A 26,977-nucleotide genomic window follows, 5' to 3' on the forward strand; every position below is an offset into this window, starting at 1 on the left:
AGCTGTACCTTCCCTCTTCCAGGTGCCTTTAGGCTTTTAATGTTTTATATAAAGTTCCATATTCCAGGCAGACAGCATTTGTGTCATCAGTTTACCAAGTTCAAGAGTTGCTACAACTTCTTTCCCCTGTTGGAAAGAGTTTTTCTTACCCCTCTTCCAAAAAAATCCTCTACAAACAACCAAATATCACTACTTTGTTTGGAAGCTTCATTTTCAGTCAAACTTGACAGACAATTTATGCATATGTATTCAAAAACCAAATGTTTTAGTATTGATTCATTTTTATTTGTATTTTAAAGGACAACCACACTTTTTTCACACTTGAATTTCATATTCCTAGGCATTCCTAGACAAAGATGGGTTAGTTTCTTTTTATCTCAAAGGCTCTCTGGTTATTGATATAGATCTGCTGTGGGCCTGGTTTGATTTAGGTTGATCTTTTTTTAAATGAGGAAGACTATAATAGTACTTTTTTTTAGATGCCACCCATGGCCTGTATAATGTTATCAGTACAGCACTTTTTCTACAGGCAGCACCCCATCCTCTGGCCCTCTCCTAGGTGATGAACTGCCAGTTTATAGCCACATAGCTTTTGCTGATAGTCCTTAGAAATACTTCAGCTTATACACTCTGTATGATTAAATTTTACTGTTTTTTTTTTTTTTAGTACAGTTTTCAAGGTGCTCTAGTACAGTATCTCAGTCCTCTTTTGATGTCCAGCTTTGTGTTCTGTTCTCATGAAAATTTACCAGTATTCTGTAAAACATTTTTGTGATTATTTCTGTACAATGGTGTGAATAATCTTTGCCTCCAGTCCCTAGTCCTGCTTAGTCCTCAGCTGTAGGTATATTTTGTTTTACTGGCCAGTTTGCATGCTTGCCATGCTGAGTGTCATCCAGACCCATCACAGCTTCCATGCTTTCATTATCTGGCACTTCTCCACAAAAAAGCAGTTTTGTTTTTTCACTCCGAATTTTATTTCATTCCCTGTAGTACAGTGCATGGCAATAGAATCATAAAATGGTTTTAGGTTGAAAATGACATCCAAGGTCGTCAAGTCCAGCATTTACCCAGCACTGCATAATACTGTATATATGTTATTTCTTTTGTTCTGCTTCCAAGGAAAAGATAACAGACTTGAGAATCTCTATTTGTGGACTGTAAACATCACCCTCCTTCCACACACACACTCCCCTACACACCAGCTCATGTAACACTCTTAATCATTTTTGGGGGACTGATGCAGAAATAACACATCATGCTGCAGTGCAGTGTGTGGGCCTGCTGCTAGGTTGATCTCGGAACTAGCTCATGATTCTATTATTCTTTAATAAAGAATAGCCTAAAAGCTACTTTTTTGTGTTGACTCACTCTGATCTCAAGTGAGAAGGTTCTCAAGGTAAGGTGTGTTTATGATCAGATTTATTTGGTCTTTTGTTAGACTTGCATGTCAGTAAAGAACAGGATGAGCCGGCTTAGTTTCGAGAGCACAGTGTGAGCCTTGATTTTTCCATGGAAGTCTATTGTCAGTATAAATGTGGAAAAATGCTTCCCAGGAGGAAGACAATAGAAAGCAACTTTTCATAGCTGAAATTGGCAATATAAACAGTGGAGCAGCAGAGAAGGGTCTTACTAAAATGTTGGTAGCAAGAGTTCTCCCCTACGGCAGCCTTGAGATAACAAAACTTAGAGATGGAGCTACAAGTAGTGTTAAAAGATCTTTTCTTGTGTCTTACAAAAGAAACTTTGTCTGTTAGGTTGTGGTGTTTGCTTTATTTCCCTTGCCATGTATTTAGGTTGTGGCAATTTAAACTATAGTGAAGATGGAGCAAGAGACACACTGCCTAAAAGGATGCTGTTTGTTGTGTTATGTCTGGGTAACTTAACAGCTTATGCTGTGGCTTATTTTTCCTTCATGGAAGAGGAACCATTTTAATTAATAAAAGCTTTTTCTTCTAGAATAATCCTGAATCATTCCTACCATAGTTGTTTAGATCATGTTATTTTGAATACAGTTAAGAATGAAGCTGTGTAGGAAACTTGAACCCTGATATTTTTTTTGTTTTTTTTTTTAACTTGACAGTGTGTAGCACTATATTAAGTAATGATAATCTGATTCAAGTTTTTCTTTCTGATGCCTAGAGTAAAACCTGCTGTATTTTCAATTTGCAGATAAATAGGTTGCTTTTTCTCATTTTGCAGATGTTTTTTAAGGCTTTAATATTAGTGGATATTAGTAGATATCTTGTTTGTTCCAACAACTAAGTCTTATTTTCTCTAACAGTTAGTACATTGTTAAGTTCTAATCTCTTATTATTAGCAAAGCACAGAAACTGAAGTTTGTAATTCCAAATACTTTGCTTTCCCAAGGAGAAAAAAGCCAGCATAGTTCCATAACAAAGCATTTTTATTCTGTTTGTGTTAACATAAAGTAATGGGGTTGAAATTTTTTTAGTATTCTAAATGGAGCAATATTTAAGAAATAGTCTATACACAATAAAATAGCACTGCATGTACCTTGAAATAGAGAGGACACAGTCTCGTGCCTTTTGAGCTAATAAGGCAAGCTACAGTGTCATGAATGAAGGATACTGTGGCAAGGGATGGCAGCAAAGCTTGTCAGAGAAAGAACATTGCATTTTCTACAGTATCACAAATACATGAGTCAGTTACTAGAATAAAAATTTTTCGTTATGGGCTCTATCTTCTTTACTGCTTCAGAGTTAGCAGTTCAACTGTTGAGGGAGGGAGGAATTTATTCATCCGTATAGCAAGAGAAATCTGAGATGCAGATTGCTTTACATCAGTATGGGTAGGGTTAGTCACACTGAGACAGTCTTAAAGATTTTTTTGCTTGTTCGTGCCATGTTTAAATGAAGATTGTTAGAGTTAGGAGTAACCACTTGTTATGTAGAGAAAAGCAATAATGGGAGGAAGTTGATGTGGTAATTGTTTATTCTACATAAACAAATAGAGATGTGTAAGATTTCTGAAGGCCTAAAATACCTGACTTTGAAAGTGAAATATTTTTGCTGATTGGTATGTGTCCTACATAGAAGTAAGGGTTTGGTGATGATAAAGTGGTTGTCAAGTCACTGTTTATCCTAGAATGACTTGATTTTTGTCTCTTTAGCTTAATTTAGATATGGTATGAAAAAACGTATCAGTTACATGGCTTGTTTTATGTGTTTGGTGATGTGTAGTGGAAAGTTTTCTGTGCTGATTTGATTTGTGGAAATGGTGTTACATAGATAAGTCATTCTGATGACTTCTAGTCCAATGAGGAACAAGAATTAATATAGTGTCATTGGCTGGCTTCACAGTAATTTTCAGTGAAGAACAGTATCTAACGCGGGGGGGGAGGAGGGGTGGAACCAGGCCTCTGCGTTTACTGAAAGTGTCTCTATGGCTATCGAGAGATCACTCCAGCCAGCACTGCCTGGTGCTGTACAGAAAAGCCCTTCTCACACCCGTGCCGGTGTAAGGCACATATTCTCACTCACCCACGGAGTTGGATAACTCGTGCGTTACCAGAGACAAAGAATTCAGAGCGCTCAGTCAGCCGGAGGTTCCAGAGGTTTATTCTGAAGGGTTCCAGCGTGAAAGAGGCCGAGTCACCCCAGCCGTCTACATTTAAAGGGATGGCTGGAGGGTCAGGGGAGAGGAGGCGGGGGGAACACCACAACCAATGGAAAGGAGGAAGGGATGGAATCAGGGGTTAGGTTACAGCTGGGGGGATTTACATAATTTGGGGAGAGACCATCGTGTTCTCCAGAGGGGAGGACTAAGAAGCCTTCCACCAGTGGAGTTCTGCTGTATTGGAACCACTCAGCTCCTCAGCAGTTCCTGAGGTGGTATCTTCCACCCCAACAAGTATCAAGTTTAATTTTGTCCAGTGGTATATAGATTCCTAGTAGAAGTTAGAAGTGATGCTGATAAGTGAAAGAGAAATGTTTCATCCGTGCTTGAGGCTTTTGGTGCTTTGGGGTTTTTTTGCTATTGCTCTTTTTCCAGGTTTATGGTAACCAGCCAAATGCAAAGACTTCATGGAAGCATAACCTAACATGTCCTTCCACTTGGGTATGGTAGGTCTTTATTCTCACTGTGCCATGAAGAAGTTTACCCACATTTTGTCAACTTCGACTGTGTTTGTTATGCCTAATGTGCTCAGAACTGTCAAAACTTTATGTAGAAATAGACACATGGAGCAGATAGAATTTACCTGGCTGCATAGTACATAGTTTTACAAAATCCATCACCCTTCTGAAATTACAAGGTTAGCAGTGTTTTCATGGAAATCTGTGGCCAAACAACCTTTTCCCCTTTGCCTTTTCCTGATGGATTTCTGTTTATGCTTGAAAGTTGGATATGGAAGGTCTTCTGACTTTGGAAGTTGATCCATTTGAATTCTCTGGAGCCCAAGCTTGGGAACCTTTAGATCCTGCTCCGACGTTTACCTGCTCACCACATGTAGTTCTTTTCCTGTTTTGTTTTGACTTTTCATTTCTCTTTAATTGTCTGTTTGGTTTTATACTGAAGGAAGCATATGTAATAGGCTGAGCTGAACAAGTTATATTTTGTTTTAAGTGCCAGAAACTGGACTTGCATTGTTGGTTCTTGACTATGTCTGGGAGTAGGAGAAGCACAGGAAAGTTCACTTAGGCAGATCTAAGTGATGATGAAATTGGTGAGTTTTTCCTAGGAAAAAAAAAGCTATCCTGTGTTTGCCACTCTCATTGTAATTGCTAAAGCTCAGAATTGGTATTTAAATGATTGTAGAAAACACTTGTGAGTAATTACCTTGTGTATGTGATATACAAGAATTGCTTGTGTAATTCTAAGCACATTGAAGTACCTCATAGTACTTCTTTTCTGTTCTGTTTTTCTGAAAGGAAAAAGTAGCAACAGCTTGTGTACAAAAGCACCTTTGTTATCATATTTGGCCTACAAGACACAGTGCTGACCTGTAATTATGTCGTATTGGTATTGAATGTCCATCTAGAGATGTTTAAAGAAAAAGCTGAACATTTTTAGAGAGCTGGAACAGGGGAAGTGTCTGGAGAGGATGCAAGTTTTAAAATGTTGCAAAATAGACATCTGCTAATCGATTTTTCAATTTTGGGTCTTAGAAAATAGTGATAACCTCTTTAAAACAGCCTCTCATAACTTTGGTTTGATCTTACTGGCGTCACTGGAAGTAATTGTTGTAATTAGAGCTGTGATCTGCTCTCTTATTGACATACAGGACAAAAGGAAAAAAATAAAGTAATAGATTTGATGTGTATTGATTTATTGCTTGCTGCAACTTGAAAAAGTATGGGCCTTCTAATTTATTTATTAATTCCAAGGAATTGCCAAGGTGATTTCTTTTCTTAGCCTAGCCTTGTTCTATAACCTAGAGAATTTTTGAACTAAGATGATGGGACAATCCAATACATTACATCATTTGACTGAATTTAATGTGAACTCCCTGGAGTGGAACTTCTTAAATCAATAGCTTTAGAGCCACTCATTTTTGAAGGAAATGGCACCAACCAATAATGACAATAAAAGACGAATAGCCTTTTTGGAGGGATTTCAAAAGAATAAGCATGTTCTTAGATCTTTCGATGTGTAATCATTTCAGGGACACTGGAACTACTTAGTTAATGTTGAAGAGACCAAACCAGAAAGCAGGCTAAATGTTGGCTCTGTATAAAATGGGAGAGATATAAGATTTTTGCAATATGATCAAAGATATCCAGAGTTAGATGCGTAGTACTTTAACACACAATTCCAAGCCACCTTCGAACCTTAATCTGAGGAGTTCATTGGCTTGTGGAAATTTGAGTTCCAGTACAAAAGTCAAATGTAATTGAAGAACAGTGTGAAGAAATTTTAAAAGGCTATGAGTACAGGTTGTCTCATTGGGGGTTTTTTATGCTTCACTAGAGGTAGATGACTTTCCTATCTTCATGCCTACAAATAAAGTTCAAAATTCATTAATCTCTTCAGTGCTTTTTTTTTTTTAAAAAAGAAATTCTTTGTTTGCTTTCACAGCATCTTATGGAGATGTGGTGAAGAAGCTTTCTTAGCTGATATTGATCTTCATATAATGTGTGGAATAAGCAGCTTGATTTGTGAGTTGTGCAGCCCTTTTGGTGGTAATGACAGTGTTCACCATGTGGCCTTAGCTACAGAAAGGCCACTAAAATGGCTCTACTGGCACAGGTGGAAATTTTAACACGTGCCAGCAGTTTTGTATTGAAGATGCAATTTTTCCATGTCTGTTTTTTCCCCTGAAATGAAGAGACTTTATGAAATTCATGTGCCTTTACACTGGCATCTGTCACGTGTTTGAGGCGATGGTGACTGTTTAAGTTACTCGTGTGTGCTTGGGGCTGCCGAACAAGGATTAGATCCCCTGTAAGCGGGGACGAGGCCAGGATTTCAGCAGACACTGCCAAGCCATGGCATTCTGACATTGTAAAGCAGTGGCCACTGAAGTGGCCCTGGGGACTAGGAACTTGGGTGATGTTCCTTTTCGTGTGTCAGGCCAGGTTTTGGTGGTATGTGCTCTGCTAAACAGAGTGGCAGCTGTGTGGGTATGGCAGAGATTGAACTTGCTGGTTATTCAGAATAAGTTGTTTGGAAAAATATGTTTACCAGAAGAAAATTGAGTAACCTGTGAATCAAATTCATTCAACCAGATGCGTACACTTTAAAAACACTTCTGTCAGCGGAACCCGAATGCTTAGAGAGTGTGTGTGGATGGTCCCTCATAAGGTTAGAGCTGGAATTGTTGGTCTGCTCGTTTCTTGGCCTTGCAGCAGGGGCTCTGCAGCCATTTGAGAGCAAACCCTATCAGCTTTACCTGCTGGCCCCTTTGGTGTGGGGAGAGCCTGCTGTGGGTGCTGCCGTGTCTGTGGGGAGCTCCCTGGCAAGGCCTGCCCGCGGCCGGGCGCTGCTGCCCCGCGTCTCCAGCCGAGCCCTGGCTCCCTGCAGCTGCTTCCCCCCAGGCCCTCACCACCAGGCCCTTGTGGGGAGCTCTGAGGGGCTGGCCTGGCACAGCCATGGCAAATGCCCCCATTCGTGCCCCGTGCATGGAGCTTCATGCAAAGGTGGGTTTATCCTGGTGCATGGCCTCCTTTGGCTGGTGCCTTAGCACGTTAGTTGTTTTGCACGGTCCTTTGGCCTGTATGGACTTCCTCAATGCTCCTTCGCTTTTAATTTTGCTTTCTCTAGCAGATCCTATCATCTAGAATTATTTTCATTTTATGTTGTAAGTACAGGAGAGCATTATGGAGTTCAGTGTCTTTACAGATAGCAAAGGATTTATGAGCTTTATGTTTCCTTCCAGGGACATGCAATTTTTTTTGCCCCTTATTAAGTAGGTCTAACCTCTTCAATATACACTCATCTGCTTGCTGGCTCTTCACCTTTTTTACCAGACAGTCATCAGTTTAACTTGCTTAGCAAATCCGTTTGTGAAAAAATGAAGTCTGGGTGTTTCCTGGAGGGCTTACAAAATTCATGGTGTGGCTCTCAGTGTCCCTTCCTCTCTAAGATGTTCCTGAGGTACACCAAGCTTGTACCTCATAAGACATCAAGACAAAAGCATGTTTTTTTTTCATGAGATTATTCCTAACCATTGAATATTTGTTTAATCTAATGCTGTGTTAATCTTTATAATATATAGAAATGCCTAGACTTTCAATGAGACATCAATGAGGATGTTGATACTACTGTGAGAGATTAAGAAGGAAACAAAGCTGAAACCAAAATATTTAAGAGGTGGAATTTGGTTGTGTTTTTTCCATAAGGTTTCTAGCTAACATCACATTTGAGGAAAATCCTTTTCCACGTGTCCCGTTTCATATCTATGCAGATGTATAAACAAAGCATGAAAGGACTTATAAATAATATTTCACTTACTGAAAGTAAGTATGTAAAATTAAAATGGAAACATCAAGAGTAGGCAGCTTGCGATACCATTAAGAACCAAACCAGTATGTTCTTTATTCCTTGTTCTGGTGTCTACAGTGTAAGAAATCTAGCTTTTTATTGCACTGTCGCCAACATTGAAACAAAGGCAGTGTCAGAGAATTAGAAGAATTACCTTATGCTGATTAAATTGAGAGAAACATGGAAACATAGAGATTGAATTGAGAGAAACATAGAAACATTTCATGCCATGGAACCACAGGCAGCTGAAGCAATGCGCATTCCATGTAGTGGATAACTAAAAGCAAGTTGCATCACTGTGTTGACACTAGTAAAATTCATGTGCCATCTCTAAATATAGATCTGAGTATTTTTTAGATGTGCTCTGTGTTACTGTATTATGAGATTTATATACTTTTAACATTGAAAATCAACTTTCAAAGTATTTGTTCTCTTTACTTCAAAGAGGGAATTTGAATATAATTGTTGCTGGATATTAAATCTGATTTTCACTCTCATGACCAGTGACAGGACTTGAGGAAATGGTATGAAGCTAAGTCTCAGGGGAGGTTTAGGTTGAATATCAGGAAAAGGGTTTTTACTCAGAGGGTGGTTGGGCACTGGAACAGGCTCCCTAGGGAAGTGGTCACAGCACCAGCCTGACAGAGTTCAAGAAGTGTTTGGACAATGCTCTCGGGCATATGGTGTGACTTGTGGGGTGACCTGCCCAGGGTCAGGAGTTGGACTCGATGATCCTGATGGGTCCTTTCCAACTCAGCATATTCAGTGATTCTGTGATTCTTCTAGTATTAAAGTATAGAGACCCTTGAAATGGTCAGCAGAATACAATAACAAGGAGAGGGAAAATTACTTGCTTAAACATTAATTGGAGGGCATGATTATTTTTTTAGATGACTGGAGTTTTCCAGCATGAGTTGCTTTATGACAGATTGTCCCTCCTATCTCCATGGTCTAGCTCACTTCCCTTTGCACATACACAGAGGGAAAGCTCTTTCTAAAGTTCATTGTATTTCAGTTCCCTGAGCAAATGCTCAGGAACTGAAGAGTTCTCTGAGAGGGTGATACTGCAGAGGCTTTTTTTTTGTGATAAGACAAAGTAGAACATATTATTGTAACCTCTGTGCTTTCAGTGGAGCAGAAGAAAGCACCTTCATCAGCTGGACACAATGCTGTTGTAGAGACACTGTATTTTTATTGTTTATTGGTCTTCAGTGAAACACTAGTTATTTTTCAAGTACCAAGAACTGAGATTTTCTAAACCAGCGAACTTTGATACTAAATTTATAGACTCATAACAAAGTGACTTATAATTAGTACTGAGGAAATCTAAGCAGCTTACAAAGAAAAATACTACAGTTCTTACAGGGACACTAGATTTATGTAACTTTTATATTTGGGACTTAGCAAGCCTTTCTTTTCAAAGCTCCATTGGAATAAATGAAAACATGCAATTTGTTTTGTTTTGCCTCCCCATTAACAGTCCAATATTAGCATTGCTCCTTACAAGGACACATTTGATATTATGTAGAGCTAAGGCATAATTTTATAGTCTTTTTATAGGGTATGTGGGAGGGATGATACAGGTTCTAATACAAATGATTTAACCTATGTAGTTTTTTTGCTTTGTTTTCACGCAAGATTTTGACTAAATATATAAAATGAAATCGTGGTGTACTTTGGCAATTCGTACCTTTTAAAGAGAGTTTAGTACTATGAGTCAAGAAAGGATGCTGTGTATGTGTGTGGTGTATGTGCAAATGAAATCTGAACTTGTCTCCAGGAGGTGTTTTTCACGTATTAAGATTATTTGGAGGTGTAGTTTTCTGATAGGACTTTTCTGTAGGACTTCAGCACTTCTTATTTGAAAGAATTTATGTTAAGTGCAAATACATTTTGGCATAGCTTCTAGACTTTCCTGTTACCATTTTGTAAATGTAAAAATTTACCCAAATTGCAAATGAACCCATTATGTGTTTAATAGCCTCCTGCTAGTGTCCTTGCAAAAGCATGTGGAGGTTTTATTTCTAGAAGTTTGCAGTTGAATTCAATTTTCTTCCTTCTATAATGTTATACATTAAAAAAGGAAAAACAAAACGAACAACCAAAACCAACAAAACAAACAACAAAAAAACCCCCTATTCAAACGCCAGTGTTCTTGGCTATTTGAATATTGTCCATAATATATCTCCTCAAGGGTGATAAGCTTTCTCAACAATAGCAGATTTAACTCACTTGTGATGAACTTGATGCATAATATCCTTATTCCTTGCGTGTGCTGGAACCTGTCAGACTGGTATAAACATTGCTTTCCTTCTACTGGTGGCTCCAGTGCCATTTCTACCTCACAGTGCCCCCATTGAGCAGAAGCAGTGGCTCAGCTGAAGTAAAACGTTCCAGCTGCCACCGGATAGCCTCTTGCATAAGCACATAATCAACTTACATTAAGAAACAAAGTAAGTCATTATCGCTTCCTATCAGAATACTTGCTCCATTTGAATTCAATGTACAATGTATAATTGACCCCTTAGGAGCCGTGTGTTCTAGAAGAAGAACTAACAGATGAACTGGTAGACTCACAATCTTGCTCTGCACTAGATCTGCAGTAGCTATTTGCTTACAGGGACGTGGTTGTTGGATGTGGTAACTAATACAGCTGCTGTGGCAAGTCCTCAGATGCAGTCATATTCTAAAAAGTGAAATAAATGTAAAAATATTCTCTGTTTTCCTTGGTTTTAGTCATAGCTGCTTATTTAAATGAAAAAAATGTTGAGTTTCCTTTGTTGTTTGTGTTGTGCCTCCTAAGGCAATTTAAGTTAGGATCTGTACCTGGTACTCCCTCTATCTTTATTAAATGTAGTTGTATTTTATTTCTGAGGAGTTGTCTAATAGAATGCATCCTAAAATCGAGAAAGATGAATTGTTTCTAGATGGCAAAAGTAAATTACTTTCCCCTCCTGAAATTCTCTCTTATGGATTGAATCGTCTTATATTTAGAGGAGGGGGAAAAAGGAAAGTATTAGGAAGTGGACAAAAATAACTCCTGTAAGACACTGTACTACCAAACAGGGCACTGCCAAGGATTACTTATCTCATTTGTTGTAATACTCCTTGGGCTATCACCTGAAGTTTTATTTTTGGCATTATCCTTTTGCTATCTTGCCCCATTTTCGTTGCCTGCAGGACAGCTGATCCTGCCTTGTAGGATACATGTCCTGAAGAGTGTCCCATGTCACCAAAACACATTTGGAAATGTGGATTTTAGGAAACCAATAATGTGCTCTTCTGCAGAAGTCAAACATGCCTGACTCATTAGGAGTATGTATTTCTGTTTATGGGTGAAGTAGAATTTGTAGAATCTTGTTATTTTACTGCATTTTGGTGAGAACAAACAATTTAGTCTAGAGCAACAATTTCTGATTTGATTTAGGTATTGCCTTTGGCTTTCAGTGTTTTTAAAGGTTTAAGGTAAAGAATTAGCATTTAGAATAAATGTCTTGAATGGTTAGACTTTTGTTTACCAACACAGTTGTGACTGAAATTGGCCTGGTAATCAATAAACTCATGTTAGCTGGTTTACAGAGAGCACAGAATTGCCTCTCCTTAAAATCACTGAATTCTAGGCATTTGTCAGTTTATACAATCAGCTTATATGTGGAAGTTGTTTGGTCTAAACCTCTGTGGAGAATATGGACAGTTTGACAGTTCATTGAACTTTGAAGTCAGTCATATTGCTCAATAAATCTGATTCACACTTCCTTATTGATAGACATTATCAAATGACTACAAAGTTCAGAATTGTTGTGTACTTTTGAAATAAGCAATGAGGAATATATGTTACAGTGTAATAACAGTATCGAACATTCACTTCAGACATATTTCTTAGTTCCTGCGCACAGATGTAAAAAAAGCAATACGGCATGACAAGCTAGTTCAAAAGTCCTCATTGCTTTATTGCTTTTCCTAACCCAATTTTGCAGCAACTAAGAATTTGCAGTTTAGGTTGGTGGGGTTTTTTTGGTGGGGTTGGGGTTTTTTTTTGTTTTTTTTGTTTTGTTTTGTTTGGGGTTTTTTGTTTTTTTTTGCTTGGACTGATTACAGGAATTTCTAGTTCAACAGGAAAAGACAGATGTGGGGGCACACTGTTTTCTGGGAATTAGTTTTATTAAGCAGGAAAGCTGAATCTTTTAAAAGATCATTTGTCTAGTGGACTATTTTCAAAAAGAACACTAAGGAAAATCTATTACAAATACTTTCTGCGCTGTTGTAATAACTCCCTTTCTTATGTGTATTCATTTGAAACAAAAAGAATTGTTACCAAATGTGCTTTTTATGATTATGTATAGCTATTTCACTTTGTAAGTTCTTTAGCCTGTCATACACAGCAGATTAAAATAGACAATCCTGTTCAGAAGTTTTTATATGCTTGTTCAGTTGCAGTGATATCCCTCAAGTATCATTCTTCTATTATCAAGGCGAATTGTTTTTTTGGGTTTTTTTTCCTAAGCTAATCTGTCATAGAGGCTATCCAAAAGCCTGGTATACTAAACTTGGTTTCCGAAGGATCTGTAGGGCCTGTGATGTCCTTAAGTATATGTATGCTTTTTCAAATTTGCTAAATAGATGGTCTTTCCTGCCAGCATGTACTAGGAGTTTATTTATATTTGGGTTTCCCAAAATGTGGCATATAAAGATTGTCAGCCTTCTGTAAGCAACCTTTGACTGATGTTGGTTTCCTTTCTGGTCTTTCGTTCAGGAGCAAATGTGGTTAGGATTTTTTTTTCTTGTTTTTTTGCTTTATCATTGAAAAGAGAAGGAATGGCAGATCAGCCTTTGAGGTCTGAGAAACATTTCTTTAGAGAGATTCTTAAAGATGTGGATTGATCTTGTGGAGTATGTTTGTCTAGGGGGAAGAAATGGTGATTTTTCTTAGATTTTAGAGTCCTGAGAGAGTTTTATGGCGACAAGAGACTATCGCATCACGAGTTCTTTTTAGGGGATGATGTATTGTAACTACTTGCCTCCATCCCTCCCCACATCAAAGAAATCACAGCACTAAATCAAAGCCTAGAAGTCGGTAACTTCTCTTGTTTTTATGTATGCTTTTGCTGCTGCATAGAAACCAGCAGTATCAAAAGGTTGTTAAACCTCTTCTCTGTATCACTGAATGACAGACATGTGGAGGTTGAGATTACACTTATCGTCTCATCCCAGACAAACCTGCATAACCTCCTTTGCCTTTATTATCAAAATCATTGCAAGACAGAATATATTAATCTCAATGTACAGCACTGTTCTAGACTTGATAGAAAAATCTTTCTTTAAAAATACCTTTCCTTTTCTGCATGAAGGACACAGAACTGTTTTGATAAATTGAAGTGCAATGTGGACATTTTGTCTTCCACATAGAAATAAAAGGAGGTATATGGATCATTGAAAGCTTAAAAAAAGTCCCCCATATTGTATAATTATACTGGTACAAGTCTCACAGTAGCATTTTAAAGTGGGAAGTAACTACAGTTCTTGCTAAAATAAAACAATTTGAACCATCTTTGCTTCTGACCAAGAGATGGTCTTTCACGCTGTACTTAGTATACTGGAGCTTGACTTTAGATGTGTTGGGTGTACTGTGTTGACCTTACTTTGAGTCCTCTGGCTATTATTAATGTTTTTATTAGTAGTATTTTACAGATATGAAATGTTTACTCAGTGTGGCCCGTCATTGTAAATCAACTTGTAGTACCTTACAGATGACTGACTATATGTTGAGAAGAAGTGTTTTATTCAAGTGTTTGTCACCTTTGCTGTATCAGAAATTTCCTCTGAATTATTAATACCTTGGTTTAAAATTCACCCTGTCTTCACTGAACTGGTTAAGATGATAAACTGAAAGTCTGTCCTTGAGTGCTGGTGTCCTGCTCGTCCAGGGATGAGTTGTTAGGTGCTGGAGTTTCTCTGACTACAGTTACCAGAGAGTTTAGTTACAAACCCACATTTTCACTGTTTTAAATTGTAAATTCTTGAGTTTATGATTTAATTACTTATATAATAGATGTTCTGTACTTTATAGATTTTTTTTTTAGTGGCAACTGGCTTTTAACTGAGCAGTTGACTTAATATTTTGTATTGTAATTAATTTTTTTATCTTACATATGTTTTTCTGTATGTAACTATATATGACAAAGGAAATAGCTCTAATGTAAAATAATGGTTTTGTAGGCATATCTAACTTAAAATACAGCTAATAGCAAATGCCGATAAAGTTGATTTTTTGTAAATATTTGACTGGATACTGTAAAGTTCTTGCAGTCTTTTGATGTTTGTAAAAGTACAGAGTTGTGAAATATTTATTGTACTTCAGATTGTTCAGTTGCAAATCTTTAAATTGCTTCTTTGAGAGTAAAAGTAAATATTGAAAAGCACATTGCATCAAAGAACTGTAAAGTAATATTTAATCTTAATGGAATTCGCATTCCTCAAGTGCAGTGAAAACAAAAGGGATTCTAAAATCTTGTGGTTACTGGTGTCATAAGCATTCTATGTATCATGAGTAGGTTTACTAATACTCCTGATGTGAACACTCAAAAGGTATTGAATGTCATTATGCCACTGTATAATTTTAAAACTCTTGTCTTTCATCAGTAGAGACTTTACCTGAAGGCAGATTTATCATCTTGGTGCTTGCTAATTTTGGAAAATTTAAAAGATTATCACTATTATGCATGAGGATTGAATGTGGCATTTCATCAGCAACACCTATGTGATAGTAGGTAAAATTGTAAAATACAGTTCATGAACTCTTAGCTGAATCAGCACGTGGCTCTTTCCCCTCAGATACTTCAACACATGGTATTGCTTTGCAGTATAGGAAGAATTAAAAGACTAAAATTTTATATTCCTTGAATGTTTCAGAACTGTACTTGAATACTATTGTATAATTATATAAGAGTTAGAAGTATGTTGAAAGTCTTTCAAATAATTCCAAATAGATGTTTAATTAATCTTATAGCCATCTGTAATTAGGGTCCTTCCTTCTATCACAGTGTCTGTGTGTTCATGAAGCTGAATTTGCATAACATCAGATTTGGTGCTGATGTGCAGCAAAATGCGTGGAGATGAAGGAAAATGCTAGGTAGCTTCTAATGCTGTGTAATTAGTCCTTTATTCTGAACAGCCAAGTTATTTTTGAACTGTAAATTCAAGATTTCTTCAAGATGAAGTATAGGGGTGTTGGGGTTATGTTGTGACTTTTTAAATAGCCCTCAAAACCAATTGCATGTAAAGGAGAGAGAGAATTTGCATGTTACACTGCAGGGAGTATGGCAAAATAGAATTACTCATAATTGAAATTCGTCTTTTAGTATTGTCATTTTGACTAATTCCAGGCTGTTGATAAATTTACCAGTAATGCAGGGAGCACTTGGCACTTGTACTATAACTGTTTACTTCTGTGGGTAGTTCCATAGACCAATGTAGTCTGGCCTTAGGGGGAGTAATTTCAGGGCCAGCCTACAGAAGTAAGATCTTAATTTGAAAAATTGTCAAAACATGCCAATTTTTCGGAGGATTTCAGTTTCTCCTTATAGATGTGTAAAATGAATAGGTAGCAATTGCTTTAGTAGTACAGCTTTCAGTAGCACCTCTCTCATAGTTTTTCAATTTTATCTTGGGTTATTTGCTTCTGATAAGGTTGCAGCCTGACCTCAAGTATGTGTGGTAGCATAGCTACAGATATATACCAGGAGACTTTTTTTTTAAAGTAGTCTTCGTGTAGCCAAAAAAAAAAATCCCCAAAAAGGTGTTAGAGTCGCTGTTCTTTAAGAAACTGTAGTTCAGCATCAGGTGAGTATAAATAATTAGATATGCAAAGATAAATAGAGATATAAATGAGTTTACTGTAAATACTCTGTTGATTCTTCAGTACAAATATGTAACTTAAGGTCTATATTATTGTAGATGGAACAGTCCATGTAATAACATTTGGACATTGTTTGGTCACCAACTTGGTGACCTGCAAGACCAGCATTTTACAAACTGTTAGTTTTGTGATATTATCATATAACAAGGTTGCCCCACCTTCTGTCAGCTAGAATCATACTTCACTAGCTCTGTATCCACTTAGGAATCAAAATTCTTTTGACATCTAACAGGCAGTGACCATTAGGAAAGCGAGTTGCTACTTGCAGTGAATTTGTGTTATAGATTTAAATGTGATGGCAAGGGTTAACAGTGGGGGGAGGTGTTTTCTTGACATTAAAACTACATTATATTTTTATAGTAAAAGTTGGAATAGAGTTCTGGTGCTCAGCTGTTTGTCAATAGAATGCAGAGTGCAGGAGTTAACTCTCCTTTTTTTTCTTTTCATCCATAGTTTACTAGAACAATTTAGAGACCAGCAAACATGTAGATGAGGCATTTTGACAGCCCTTTTACTAAGCATAAAGAAGAATATGGAAACCCATATATTTTGATTATCTTTATTCTGGAATCCAGATGGGAAATTTGACTCTTCCCCTTTTGTTTGCCAAAATCCTTGTGGAAGGTGTTGTCACTCTGGCCATATCTGATGGTAGACTAATTTACAGTTTTAAATTTAAAGCATATTTTTAGAATGTGTTCCTTTTTGAATAACTTGAAGCTCCTAGAAGAACACCATTTAGGAATGGATTTAATTGCATCTGATCTTGTAAATCTTGCCAATGCACTTTGTCTCCAAAGGCATTGCGTTGTTCCTTGCAAAAGATTCACAACAGGTATTCTTGCTTGATTTTTTTACTTAATTTAGTAATTAATAATCTTTATTTAAAAGAAAACAAATAATGTGGCCTATCTGTGGGTTTATTACTTATTTTTGAATGAATGCAAGCAATCTGCTGCTTGCCTCCCTCCATCCTCCTGTTTCTTTAGTATCTGTAAAATTTTTTTTAAAAAATTCAGTTTTTAAACTGACCTGAAAATTTTGATCACTTTAATTTTTTTTCTCTTGTTGCATTACTGCAAATAAAAGTATTGGCAACTAAGAGTAAACAAAAAAGCCCTGCATTCTGATGTATCTATACAACTCCTGAAAATATTTGTGTAGATGCTCTTGAGTTTGGCACTGCATGTGAATCTTAGTGGCTTTTAGTTGCCTCAAAAGAAATTAAATTGCTGGTTTTTTACACCAGCAATTTTTTTCTTAGCTTCTAAGGAAGCAGTACATTTCCTCTGCAAAACTTAATTTCAGCTGTTGGTCAGGAGCTACTTCGAAATAAACTTAATTTTTAATTAATTTAAGTGCTAAGGCTGTCAGATGTCCTGGGTCTTATGTGACACTTTCCCTTTCGGTTTCTCTTATCACATCACTTTGCAGTGTGGTTTGTTTCTCATTTGCCTTTCTTAATTGCAAATGAGACTCTTGAAAGGATTTCCATGTAGTGGCTGTCCTTGACTGGGCCTGGGCAGATGTGCAGGAGGCACACAATGTCCATCCCAATGGCACCGAGGGGCAAAATGTGTCAGAACAGGTACAATGAGAGGAAGGAAAAGTGTACTAAATGCATTTTTCCAGTGGTCCAGTAATTCACATATGTCACAGATTGACTTTCTTACCATCATTCCAGTGCTTCCATGAAACTAGATGAAGATTGCATATGTGAATGGAATAGGAGACTTTTAGCTGTATCAGTTTTACTGTTAGCTTTTTATGGAAATAAACAAGGAAACTAAAGAAGATTCACCTGAAGAGAAAGCACAGGGATCACAAATAGCTATACTTAATGGGCCAGTACATCAGCTGTATTTGGAATTTAAATTGACTGCTTAGAAAAGATCTTAATCTTCCTTGAATAACTGAAGTGAGTTTTTGTGTATATGAAACAAAGAATTATTGTAACTGTTTTTAGGAGGAACACAGATCACTGGCTTTGTCATCCAGGAGGTCAAATTATTCAACCATTCAAAGTATAGAGTAGGTGGAATTCAGTTAAAAATTATGTTCCAAAGTGGAACTCAGAAAGTAGAATTGGACTGTCTTCAAAGTGCTGTATTGCAGTGTCCGAGTACCAGCTCATATGACACAAGAGGAATATAGCTTTATTAGAGTAAAACATTTCTAAAGCTACCCTAAAGTGCTTAAGGAGGCATGAACTGGAAGGCTGAAATAAAATTTTATTAAGGACACATACAGAAGTGTTAGGTATTTTTCAGTAACTGGAACATTTGCTGTTGTGACAATGTTCTAACAGCTGTGAATTACAGAACTTTGCATAATTTCATCATCATACCTTTCTATTTCCTCTTCAGCAATTTCACAAAAACTTATTGCAGCCTATTGCTATGAATCCATTTCACCTTCTGTTTGCATGCACATGACCCTTGCAGGAGGTGGAAGGGAAGATCGGAAAAACAGGGCTCACCAAACAGCACAGATATGGCTTGGCTGGGAAACTTGTGGGCCTGGCACCATTCTCTGTAGTTAAGATGTACCTGCCTTTGCTTCCAATCACATCTCTTTCCTGAGAGTCATAAATAAAATAATCTATTTGCAGTTAAAGAGTGTTTATTATAGTCTTTCTTCTCCCTCTGCATATAATTATGTCCAGTATTCTGTGATTTGTAGGCAATTGATTTGGGAGAGATTGGATTTTGGATGTTATTTCTGATGAAAATAGTCATCCAAGGATTTAAAATGCATTTGCTGAAATGAAATGCAGTAATAAATATTCTGTGGCAACAGATCCCATTATGTGTGACCCATAGGAAATGTGTTAATTAGTCATAGGTGTTTCTGGGCAAGAATTGTTCTGGGGTGGTTGTTTCTGTTTGTTTGTTTGGTGTTTTGGGGTTTTTTTTGTGGTTGCCTCTGAAGGGCTGCATTTTGGTATTCCATTGAACTAGTTATTTAATGGCATATGTCCGTGACTTATAGGTGAATGAAGTAATTCACTTTCTGTTTACAATGTCTCCTGTTGAGGTAATCCAGTTTCAGCTTATAAAACCTGATATGGTATTTATCTGATAATTACATGAATTATTTTATGTGCCATTCTATATTCAAATGAAACACAACAATCTTAACAGCTTTCAGAGTTATACTCTTCATTCTGAGCTTGGCCAGTTCATATGAAGGGCTGGTATAATGCTGTGAACAAAATGTAAAGTTTAAGTGCTCTCTATATAGGTATTTGTGAGTTTGCCTATCATTTGAAATCATACTAAGAGCCTTTAAGTGGATGAGAATTTCACTTTTATCTCCACAAATGCATACATATAAATTAAAGAGATTATGTTGCAGAAGTGGACTGTTTAAAAGATTAATCTATTTTACTGGTTAGCAATTTTAGGAAATGTAGATTATTTAAAAATTATTATTTTTTTAGATGCATTTTTGTGATCTGTAGATCAGATCTACCCTTAGAAGGACAGGATTTGGAAAGACTAGGTAAAAATCTGCCCACTGTGCCACTGTGCAAAGGGAGGTGGCAGCACCTATTCTGCAGAATGGTGTCAAGTGTAAAAGAGCAGATACTCAGTACATTTGACAAATGAAGACAAAGATGAGATTATATGATCTCATGGTTTGGTAAATTGTGCATGACAAAGACAGTTTCCTTGCAGTATTAGAAAGGAAAACAACTTTTTTTTTTCTCTTCAGTGTAGTAAATTACAGTTCTGAGATATTGAAGTTGTTTCTCTTCACTGAATGAAAAATTAGAAATTGAGAGCCTTTAGTGCAGAGCGGTTGTAATGCGTGAATGTTTTTTTCACACCGTGCACCATTAGTTCTTCCTGTAGATTCCGAGTGATAATGGCTTGTCAGTATCTGTTATCCTAAAACTCCAAAGTGGTTGAGCAGCTGTGTGTTCGGTGTGCAGTTTTAGCAGTGGTGCTAATTGCTTAATTGACATCAAATATTAGTGTTTCAATAAAACACCAGGCTGTTTGGAAAGCCTGCCTCTATGGGTGTAAAGTACTTCCGTGTGGAGGAATGGAGTTGCAGCCTGGGTGAACAAGGTTATAGCTGATGCTGAGAATTTGTCACTGTCAAATCTGTGGTTAGAGTGCACTATGCCTTTTAATCAGAAAGCATTTAGAAAAAAAGTAGGAGAGGATACTGTTCAGTGAAATGTACTTAAAGCCTGGCCAGGCCAGATTGTTTCTGAGTTCTCAGCTATACTTAGTGCATATTAACTTATTTGAGTAGTGTTTGTATATATATTATTTGGAGAGAAAATATAATTTTGAACTGAAGGTGGTTGTTGGTAATTATGCCCAAGTTAATAGTTTGAGTGGACAGTCAGGAAATGTCATTCAGTGTTTTCACTGATTTCAAAATCATACGTTAAATCTCTTCACTAAAAATACGTGGAAAGACTTGGAATCTTTTGAAGTCATTACTTTTCCAGCAGCTACCACTAGCATCTTCCTATCATTCTTTTGCTGTCCCCCATTGAATACCAAGCCCCTTTTCTTTTCAGGCAATCTATTTTTGTTTAAATGAAATCTAGATAAAAATTATCAGAATAGCATGAAGGTGAATCTTAAGCTGGTATCAGTTTGCTTTTTTTAAATCAGAAAAAAACAAGCTGCAGAAATATTTCAACTCTTAAGGAAAAATCCTGTTAACTGTCTCTATTTAGTGTTAGGAAAAGATGTCTTAGTCTTTTTCTGGTCTTTGCTTTTATGGTTGCTGACACTGCTTGAAAGAGTAAAAGCTATGTAACATTTCATTGGTGTGCCAATAAAAGTAGGTCTCAGTACATTTAACTTTGCCCTATAAATAGAAGCAGATAATGCTAAGGTTTATTTATGGTTTCTTGGACATATTCTTAATGGGCTTAAGCAATGGAACCTAAAAAAAAAGAAATTAATATAGTTCATTATTCTGGCAGCAGCATCAGGCTGCTTTTTTCAATTACTCTGATGTCATTCTGTGAGTTGTAATACCAGAACACCAAAAGAACTTTCAGATCAGGGTATTTGGCTTTGCAGGTTGGCATTACCAGCCATTGAGTTGGTGTGGTTTGATTTCTCTACATGGCCTATGTTCTGACTTACAGTGCTATTTTTCTAAAAGCATCTTTTTCTGCTTCACATAAGTGAGTTGCCTTATTGTCATATTGTACAGTGCATGCAACTCTGTGCATTGCAGTTCAACCTCACTGGTAAAGAGAGCTTTACTCTTCCCTGCTTAGTTTTTATACTTGGAGTATGAGTGGTTTGGAGGTTTGAAGTTGTTGAATTACGTTAGTAAAGTGCATTTACTTTCTATTAACATAGTGAAAAAAAGTATTCTGTGCTAGCAGATAGTTTGAGTTAGATATGGTTTTGTACATTTGTGGTAAATTTATTGATCCATGATAAAACCTGATCGAATTAAGCTAATAGAAGAGGTTGTCTTAGTTTTGTATTGATTAAAGTAAATTTTGTAGAGCCTTGCTTTAAGGATACAAATTCCAGAGTGGTTGGTTTACTTAGTGTTGACAGTACTCCAGGGCTATCAGGCCTGTAAATACTGGCAGTAATGCAGGAGAGTGTGGTTTAGAGCTCTGTCTTCCCAGCTAATTTCAGAGGCCTGTTTTAACTGTCATGATAAATACTCAATGTATTCAGTAAAACTTTAGAAAATGCTTTTTTGAACTAACAGCATTGTCAAGCTGTCTTAGGCTGGTTCATAATAAACACGAGCTAAATTGTCAAGCTTCCCTCTGTAGAGGGAAGGAGAAGCTGAGGGATTTCTTCGTGGTGTTCAAAGTTTGTGTGGTATTCCCATTAGCCCTTTATGTAATCATCTCTGAACTCAGGCACTTCACTTATCAAGAGTTGTCTTTGTGTTGAGTTTGTCTGGAATATCCTTCCTAATGAAAAAAGTTAAAAATGTTATACAACTTAACGTATTGTACAGGAATATCTCACATTCCTTTGTATTTCTACGAGTATTATTTTGCACAAGTGTCAGCAGATAATTTCTGTGCATTGTACATTTAGTGCACTGATAAGATAAAAAAGTGATGTGTACTGATAAAATGGTAAAAGATACCATGTTTTGTTATTGTCATAGAAGTAAGGTGGAATGTGGAAACATTGTCCTGCTTCACTTCATTCCAAAATACTTTGGCTTGCTCCAAGAATGTTACCTGGTCTTCAGAAGTGGGCTGAATAGCACTTTACTTTTTGACAAGTCCACTTGGTGGTAAGGGAGAAGTTGTCTGACTGGAAAATCAATGCAATTTTTATACTGACCCATGTCCTAGTTTCAGGTCCATGCTAGATGTGGCATGGGAGAAATGTTGTTTGTTCACTCCCACTGAGCAGGGGCAGTTACGGGGCTTAGCATAAGCCCTGACTAGGCTATTGGTGTGTCTAATGAATGGCTCTCATTTTTGCTTCTTTTTGGAGCAGCTTTATATAATGTATTAAGTGACTCTTTCAAGTTATTGAAAGTTGAATAACACATAAGAAAAACTTGGGGTTTAGTTATGGTTTTAGTTTTATGCCTAGTCTTGTAATTTTGGCATTTGGTATCTTCTGAATATAATGCCTTCCTTTTTTGGTCACATGTAAGAATCAAGTAATGATTCAGGGTCCTTTGTTTCTGTGTCTAGTATCTACTTCTGGGATGGCAGAAGTTGCTTTTCTTTGATCTTTCACTTTACATTTTACTTGATGACTACTACTCAGCTATTCTGTGGTTAATAGTCTGAGTCCAATAGGTTTTCTTTTTATATTTTTGATGCTCTCCCCAACCTCAAGAAAATCATGCACATCACATAGATAATAGTTTTATTCGCTTAACTGCTCCAAATTTGCAGAGTACTGCAAAATTTTATCCAACTATTTCAACAATAAATTATATACAAAGTGATTGAGACTGTTGACTAAGGGATGGTTATTTTATCATCCATATCCCCCCCAAAAATCAATTTCTAAATTTAAAAGAATTGGTTATTTTGCTTTTGTCTGAATACTTGTCTACAGTGATTTGTACTTTTTTCTTTTTTTTGCAGTTAATAGAACACATAGAAATACTAATTTTGGGGAAGCTATAAGTGTGGTGGAGTTTCATGATGTGCATGTGAACATTTGCCACATCTACTGCTTGTTCTACTCATAGGCACAGCTTTCATAGAAGACCAAGTGCTCTCAGTTGACAAGCTGAGGCCTTTTGCTGGCAACCTAGGAGTCTCTCAATGTGTTCATGTGTGGGGAAATGATTACTACTAGTATTTCAGGAGAACAGAGTTCCGCTTTGCTGCAAAGAAAATACCGAGTTATGGCTAGCTAGTCTCAAAAATGGGAAAAATTTGTCATATATAAAATATTTTTATTAGCATGGATTTTTATCAGTGGTAAAATGAGTAACAACCTTATAAATACTTACTAAATACATGATTTAACTGAGAATCTTAAACCTTTTGTCCTTTTTTCAGTTGTAAAAAGTCAGAATAGTGATTTTCGTGGATGCTTTTTCATTGCGTTGTGGCAAAGTGCAGCGCAATTAAGGCAGAGTTTTGACATTTGACTTGGCTTTGGGTGTTTTGGTGATCTTGAGATGATACAGAAAAGCGTGAGGGGTCATGTGCTGCTGGCAGTGTATGTGTTGATGGTCAGGCACGTGATGCATTAATTCAGTGTATGACTCATCTTACTGCAGAAATACTGAGTGAACTGACACAGTAACTCTTTTTTCCCCCATAGTGTGCTGGAGAAGAGAATTGGGTGGACAGTCGCACTATTTATGTTGGGCATCGTGAACCACCTCCAGGCACTGAAGCATACATTCCACAGAGATTTCCAGATAACAGAATAGTCTCATCAAAGGTACCAATATTTTCTTTCATTCGTTGAGATAAATCAGCTGAAGTTATTCTTTGTGTTTGTTTATTTATTTATTTAAAGGTTTTTTTCCTAGCCTTCCTGTATATTTTGTTCTTTCCACAACCAGCAGAGGTAAAGTTGAAGGTATCTCAGATTACTTCTGAAGAAACAAATTGCTAAGTTGCCTTTCAATTGAACAGAAATGGAATAATTTCTCCCATGTTTACTGTAGTACATAGTATAGTACAGTCTTTGACTAATAATGTGCTTTCCCACAAAGAAAAAAGCCATTTTCATTTGAGGCAATCCTGGATTAAATAAAATCTTCCTGAAGGAAGACTGCATCCTTTGTACTTGAAAGTAATACCTTGAAGTACTAGAAATAACTTAATTTGTTGAGCACTTGTATTCATCATACTCTCTCCACCATAACAGTGCTATTCCCTTTGAAAGCTCATACTGTTTCTGTGGGGTTTTGTCAATAGTCTTTGTTATTCACTTGAAAGTGAATCATACTTACAGTCTTGGTAGTGTGATATGTTTATGCTCTTTAGAAACCTTCCAGTTGTCCCTCACTTCAGTTAGTAAGTTTTAATTTCTGTGAGCTTCAGCATCTTTCTGTGAGTAGTTGGGATGTTGGTACTTTCCAGCTGGATTGCTTTACCAAAGGTTTATACTGCAGTGGCACAGAAATTTGAACGCTTGCAGGTAAAGTATAGCAATTCAAGAACTCCCAAGTTTGTATTGTGCTTAGATTTTAATCTTCATGAACTTGCACCTTCAGCCAATTATGAAATAATCAAAATATCTCCTCTACTGAGAATTTCTTTTTGAACAGCGTCTCAAATCCCCAGCCATTTTAAAAACCTTATCAGCATTTTGTTCTCAAGGGAGTGATTACCTTCATGGACCTGAGCACTTGCCATTTATCATTAACATAATGAAAGCCACACTTTTCACAAATGGTGTCATTTCTCATATGAGATTATGTATTTACTACCTTATTTCCATACTTCATTCAAAGACAGTGTACTAAGAAACAGCTTAGTATTTAGGCATCTTTATTGAGATAGAATGTTCAAAAGGTAAGGCAGATGAAGTACAGTCAGACTGGTACAGTGGGAAATCCTGTGCTCTACACATTAATTTGCATTGCCTTTTGAATTATGAAAAAGTAAACACGCTTAATGCAAATTTTTTTACTCCTGTGACGTTTTTCTTATTTTTTTTAATCTCATCTGGGAAATATGTAAATAAAGCCATTCAAGTTACTGCTGATACATTTCTTGAAATAAAAACATCCTGTTCAACTGTGCAAGGTGTTTTGACATCTTTTTGTGATTATTAAGTTAGTGGAAGTTTCAAGTTACTTTGCTTTGCAGAGTGAGGTTTAAGTATGACTTAAACCTGCATTGAGCTAGGCAATCCCTGCTAGCAATTAGTTTATGTATGACTTCAACCAGTTCAGGATGGAGACTTCACTATATTTTTATTTGGATATAAAGCATATTCAGTTAAATATTTTTAATGTTAAGCTCTTCAGTTCTGAACTGTATCTATAAATAGCCTTTCATAAACAAAAGGTATTAGTGGAAATATATACGTGATGTTTCTCAGTTTTTCTGTTTATTGATTAAACTTCTCTGGTTTAAAACATAAAATATAGGTTGTCTTTGTAAAAGTAAATACAGCGGTGATATTTCAGGGGGGAACAAAATTCACATAAATGCTTTACAATATTGAATAGTTCCTTAGACTGCTGAAAGCTGTTGTAATGACAATTGCCTGTATATGAGAACTTTCCATGCTGGTTAGCCTGTGCTATCCCTTTAAAGTGAACTCTGTTATTCCCATGCTCCATCCCAAACAGCCTGAATAAAGCATCACTGTGACTTGACTTGCATTCATTCTGGTTCTGTAAACTCTTACCCTTCCACCCATGCTTGTCCCTTGCTCACTTATGAACCCTCTGGAGGGGGCACCAATTACAGTGTAGAGAACACAGATATAAACTTCCTGAAAAATGCTCAAATGTGCAAAATTAAGATGGCAAATCCATAATTGTTAGAGTAGAATAAAGGTACATGCTTGCAAGCACACTGTATAATGTTACCTCAACCATGAAGGATACTTCCTTCATCTTTCATCAGCGAGACAGACAGTAACTTTCAGCTGGACTTTTATAGGTGTTTCGTGCTTATGTAAGAGAGCGTGTGATTGCTCTTCAAGGATGAGGAACTTTAAACTTCCATGTATAGATTTTACCAATTTAAGACAAACTGAATTTCTGAAAAGGATAGTTGAAAACCGTAAGGAAATATCAATTAGTCTGTATGCTGCTTTACTAAAAAAATGTCATGTCATAAGGTTCTGAAAAAGACAACAGCTTGCAGTAATATGAACCTTGGACTTTACTAGTCCTTCCAAAGGTACGTTTTACTGTGCTTCAGCAAAGGCTTCCTGGTGTTAGCAAGGCAATAGTTTGATTCAAGTGCAGAGGGATATTTCATGTACATTGTGGTGTCACTGTGGAATGTAGTCAATGCTCTGTCTGCTTTAATGATACATTCTGGGTTGTGAAAAATGATACAGACGGACCTTGGCCAGACAAAAGTGTTCTATTGGTTTGACGTGTTAATTCAGTAATGATATTAACAAGATATTGCAAAAGGTGTGTGTTGAACTAGTAAAAGACAAAAACGCATGTCTACTGGATTGTGCATGCAGTTCCTTTTATGTTCTAGAGACACAGTGACCTTTGTAACATGGATCCTTATGCTGATCTAACTTTTAGCTACTTCAGCTGCCTTGGGTGTTGGCCTTTGAAGTGGCCGTTCTGTGCCCTTGATTGAATTTATCACATGACAGTGCTGCAGCATGGCAAAATATCAGCTGGTAGAAAAACTCCAAAGTTTCATATGTAGAAGAAAATAAGCAATTGAATTGGCAGGGAGGGAGGTGGCTTGCTTTTTCCTTAAAAAAAATTATGTACGTTTTGATATTATTTACTTTTTGGTAGAACTTATAGATTAAAAGGAAGCTAAGTTAAACTAGGCAGCACCAGCAGCTACCAAAACTCAGTGAGAAACAACCATTTTTTCCTTCTGAAACAGGATTTTACTATTCTGAAAACAGATAAATTAGAAAATAACTTTTTAATACAAAACCTCCTTAAGGTCCAGGCTTCTTGTTATTGTACTGGGAATATGATTTTGTGTGTAGTAGTCTTTAATGGATT

At 36.7% G+C, this 26,977-nt stretch overlaps 1 protein-coding gene across 6 annotated transcripts in view; it reads left to right on the forward strand.

Annotated features, from left to right (window-relative positions):
- ATP11A (ATPase phospholipid transporting 11A) overlaps nucleotides 1-26,977 on the forward strand; it is a 118,576-nt gene that overhangs the window by 33,904 nt on the left and 57,695 nt on the right. For 2 of the 6 annotated variants that reach the window (XM_085053121.1, XM_085053129.1), the window contains exons 1-2: nucleotides 6,917-7,100; nucleotides 23,620-23,742. In XM_085053121.1, the coding sequence (XP_084909247.1) occupies nucleotides 7,053-7,100; nucleotides 23,620-23,742 (171 nt within the window). In that variant the 5' untranslated portion in view covers nucleotides 6,917-7,052. Of the gene's footprint in view, nucleotides 1-6,915; nucleotides 7,101-23,619; nucleotides 23,743-26,977 lie in introns of those variants that run through there. The other 4 variants (XM_085053138.1, XM_085053099.1, XM_085053111.1 and 1 more) reach the window with 4 other exon arrangements.

The sequence above is a fragment of the Lichenostomus cassidix genome, chromosome 1, assembly GCF_008360975.1.
Source record: "Lichenostomus cassidix isolate B80296 chromosome 1, HeHo_3.0, whole genome shotgun sequence".
Taxonomy (NCBI): Eukaryota; Metazoa; Chordata; class Aves; order Passeriformes; family Meliphagidae; genus Lichenostomus; species Lichenostomus cassidix.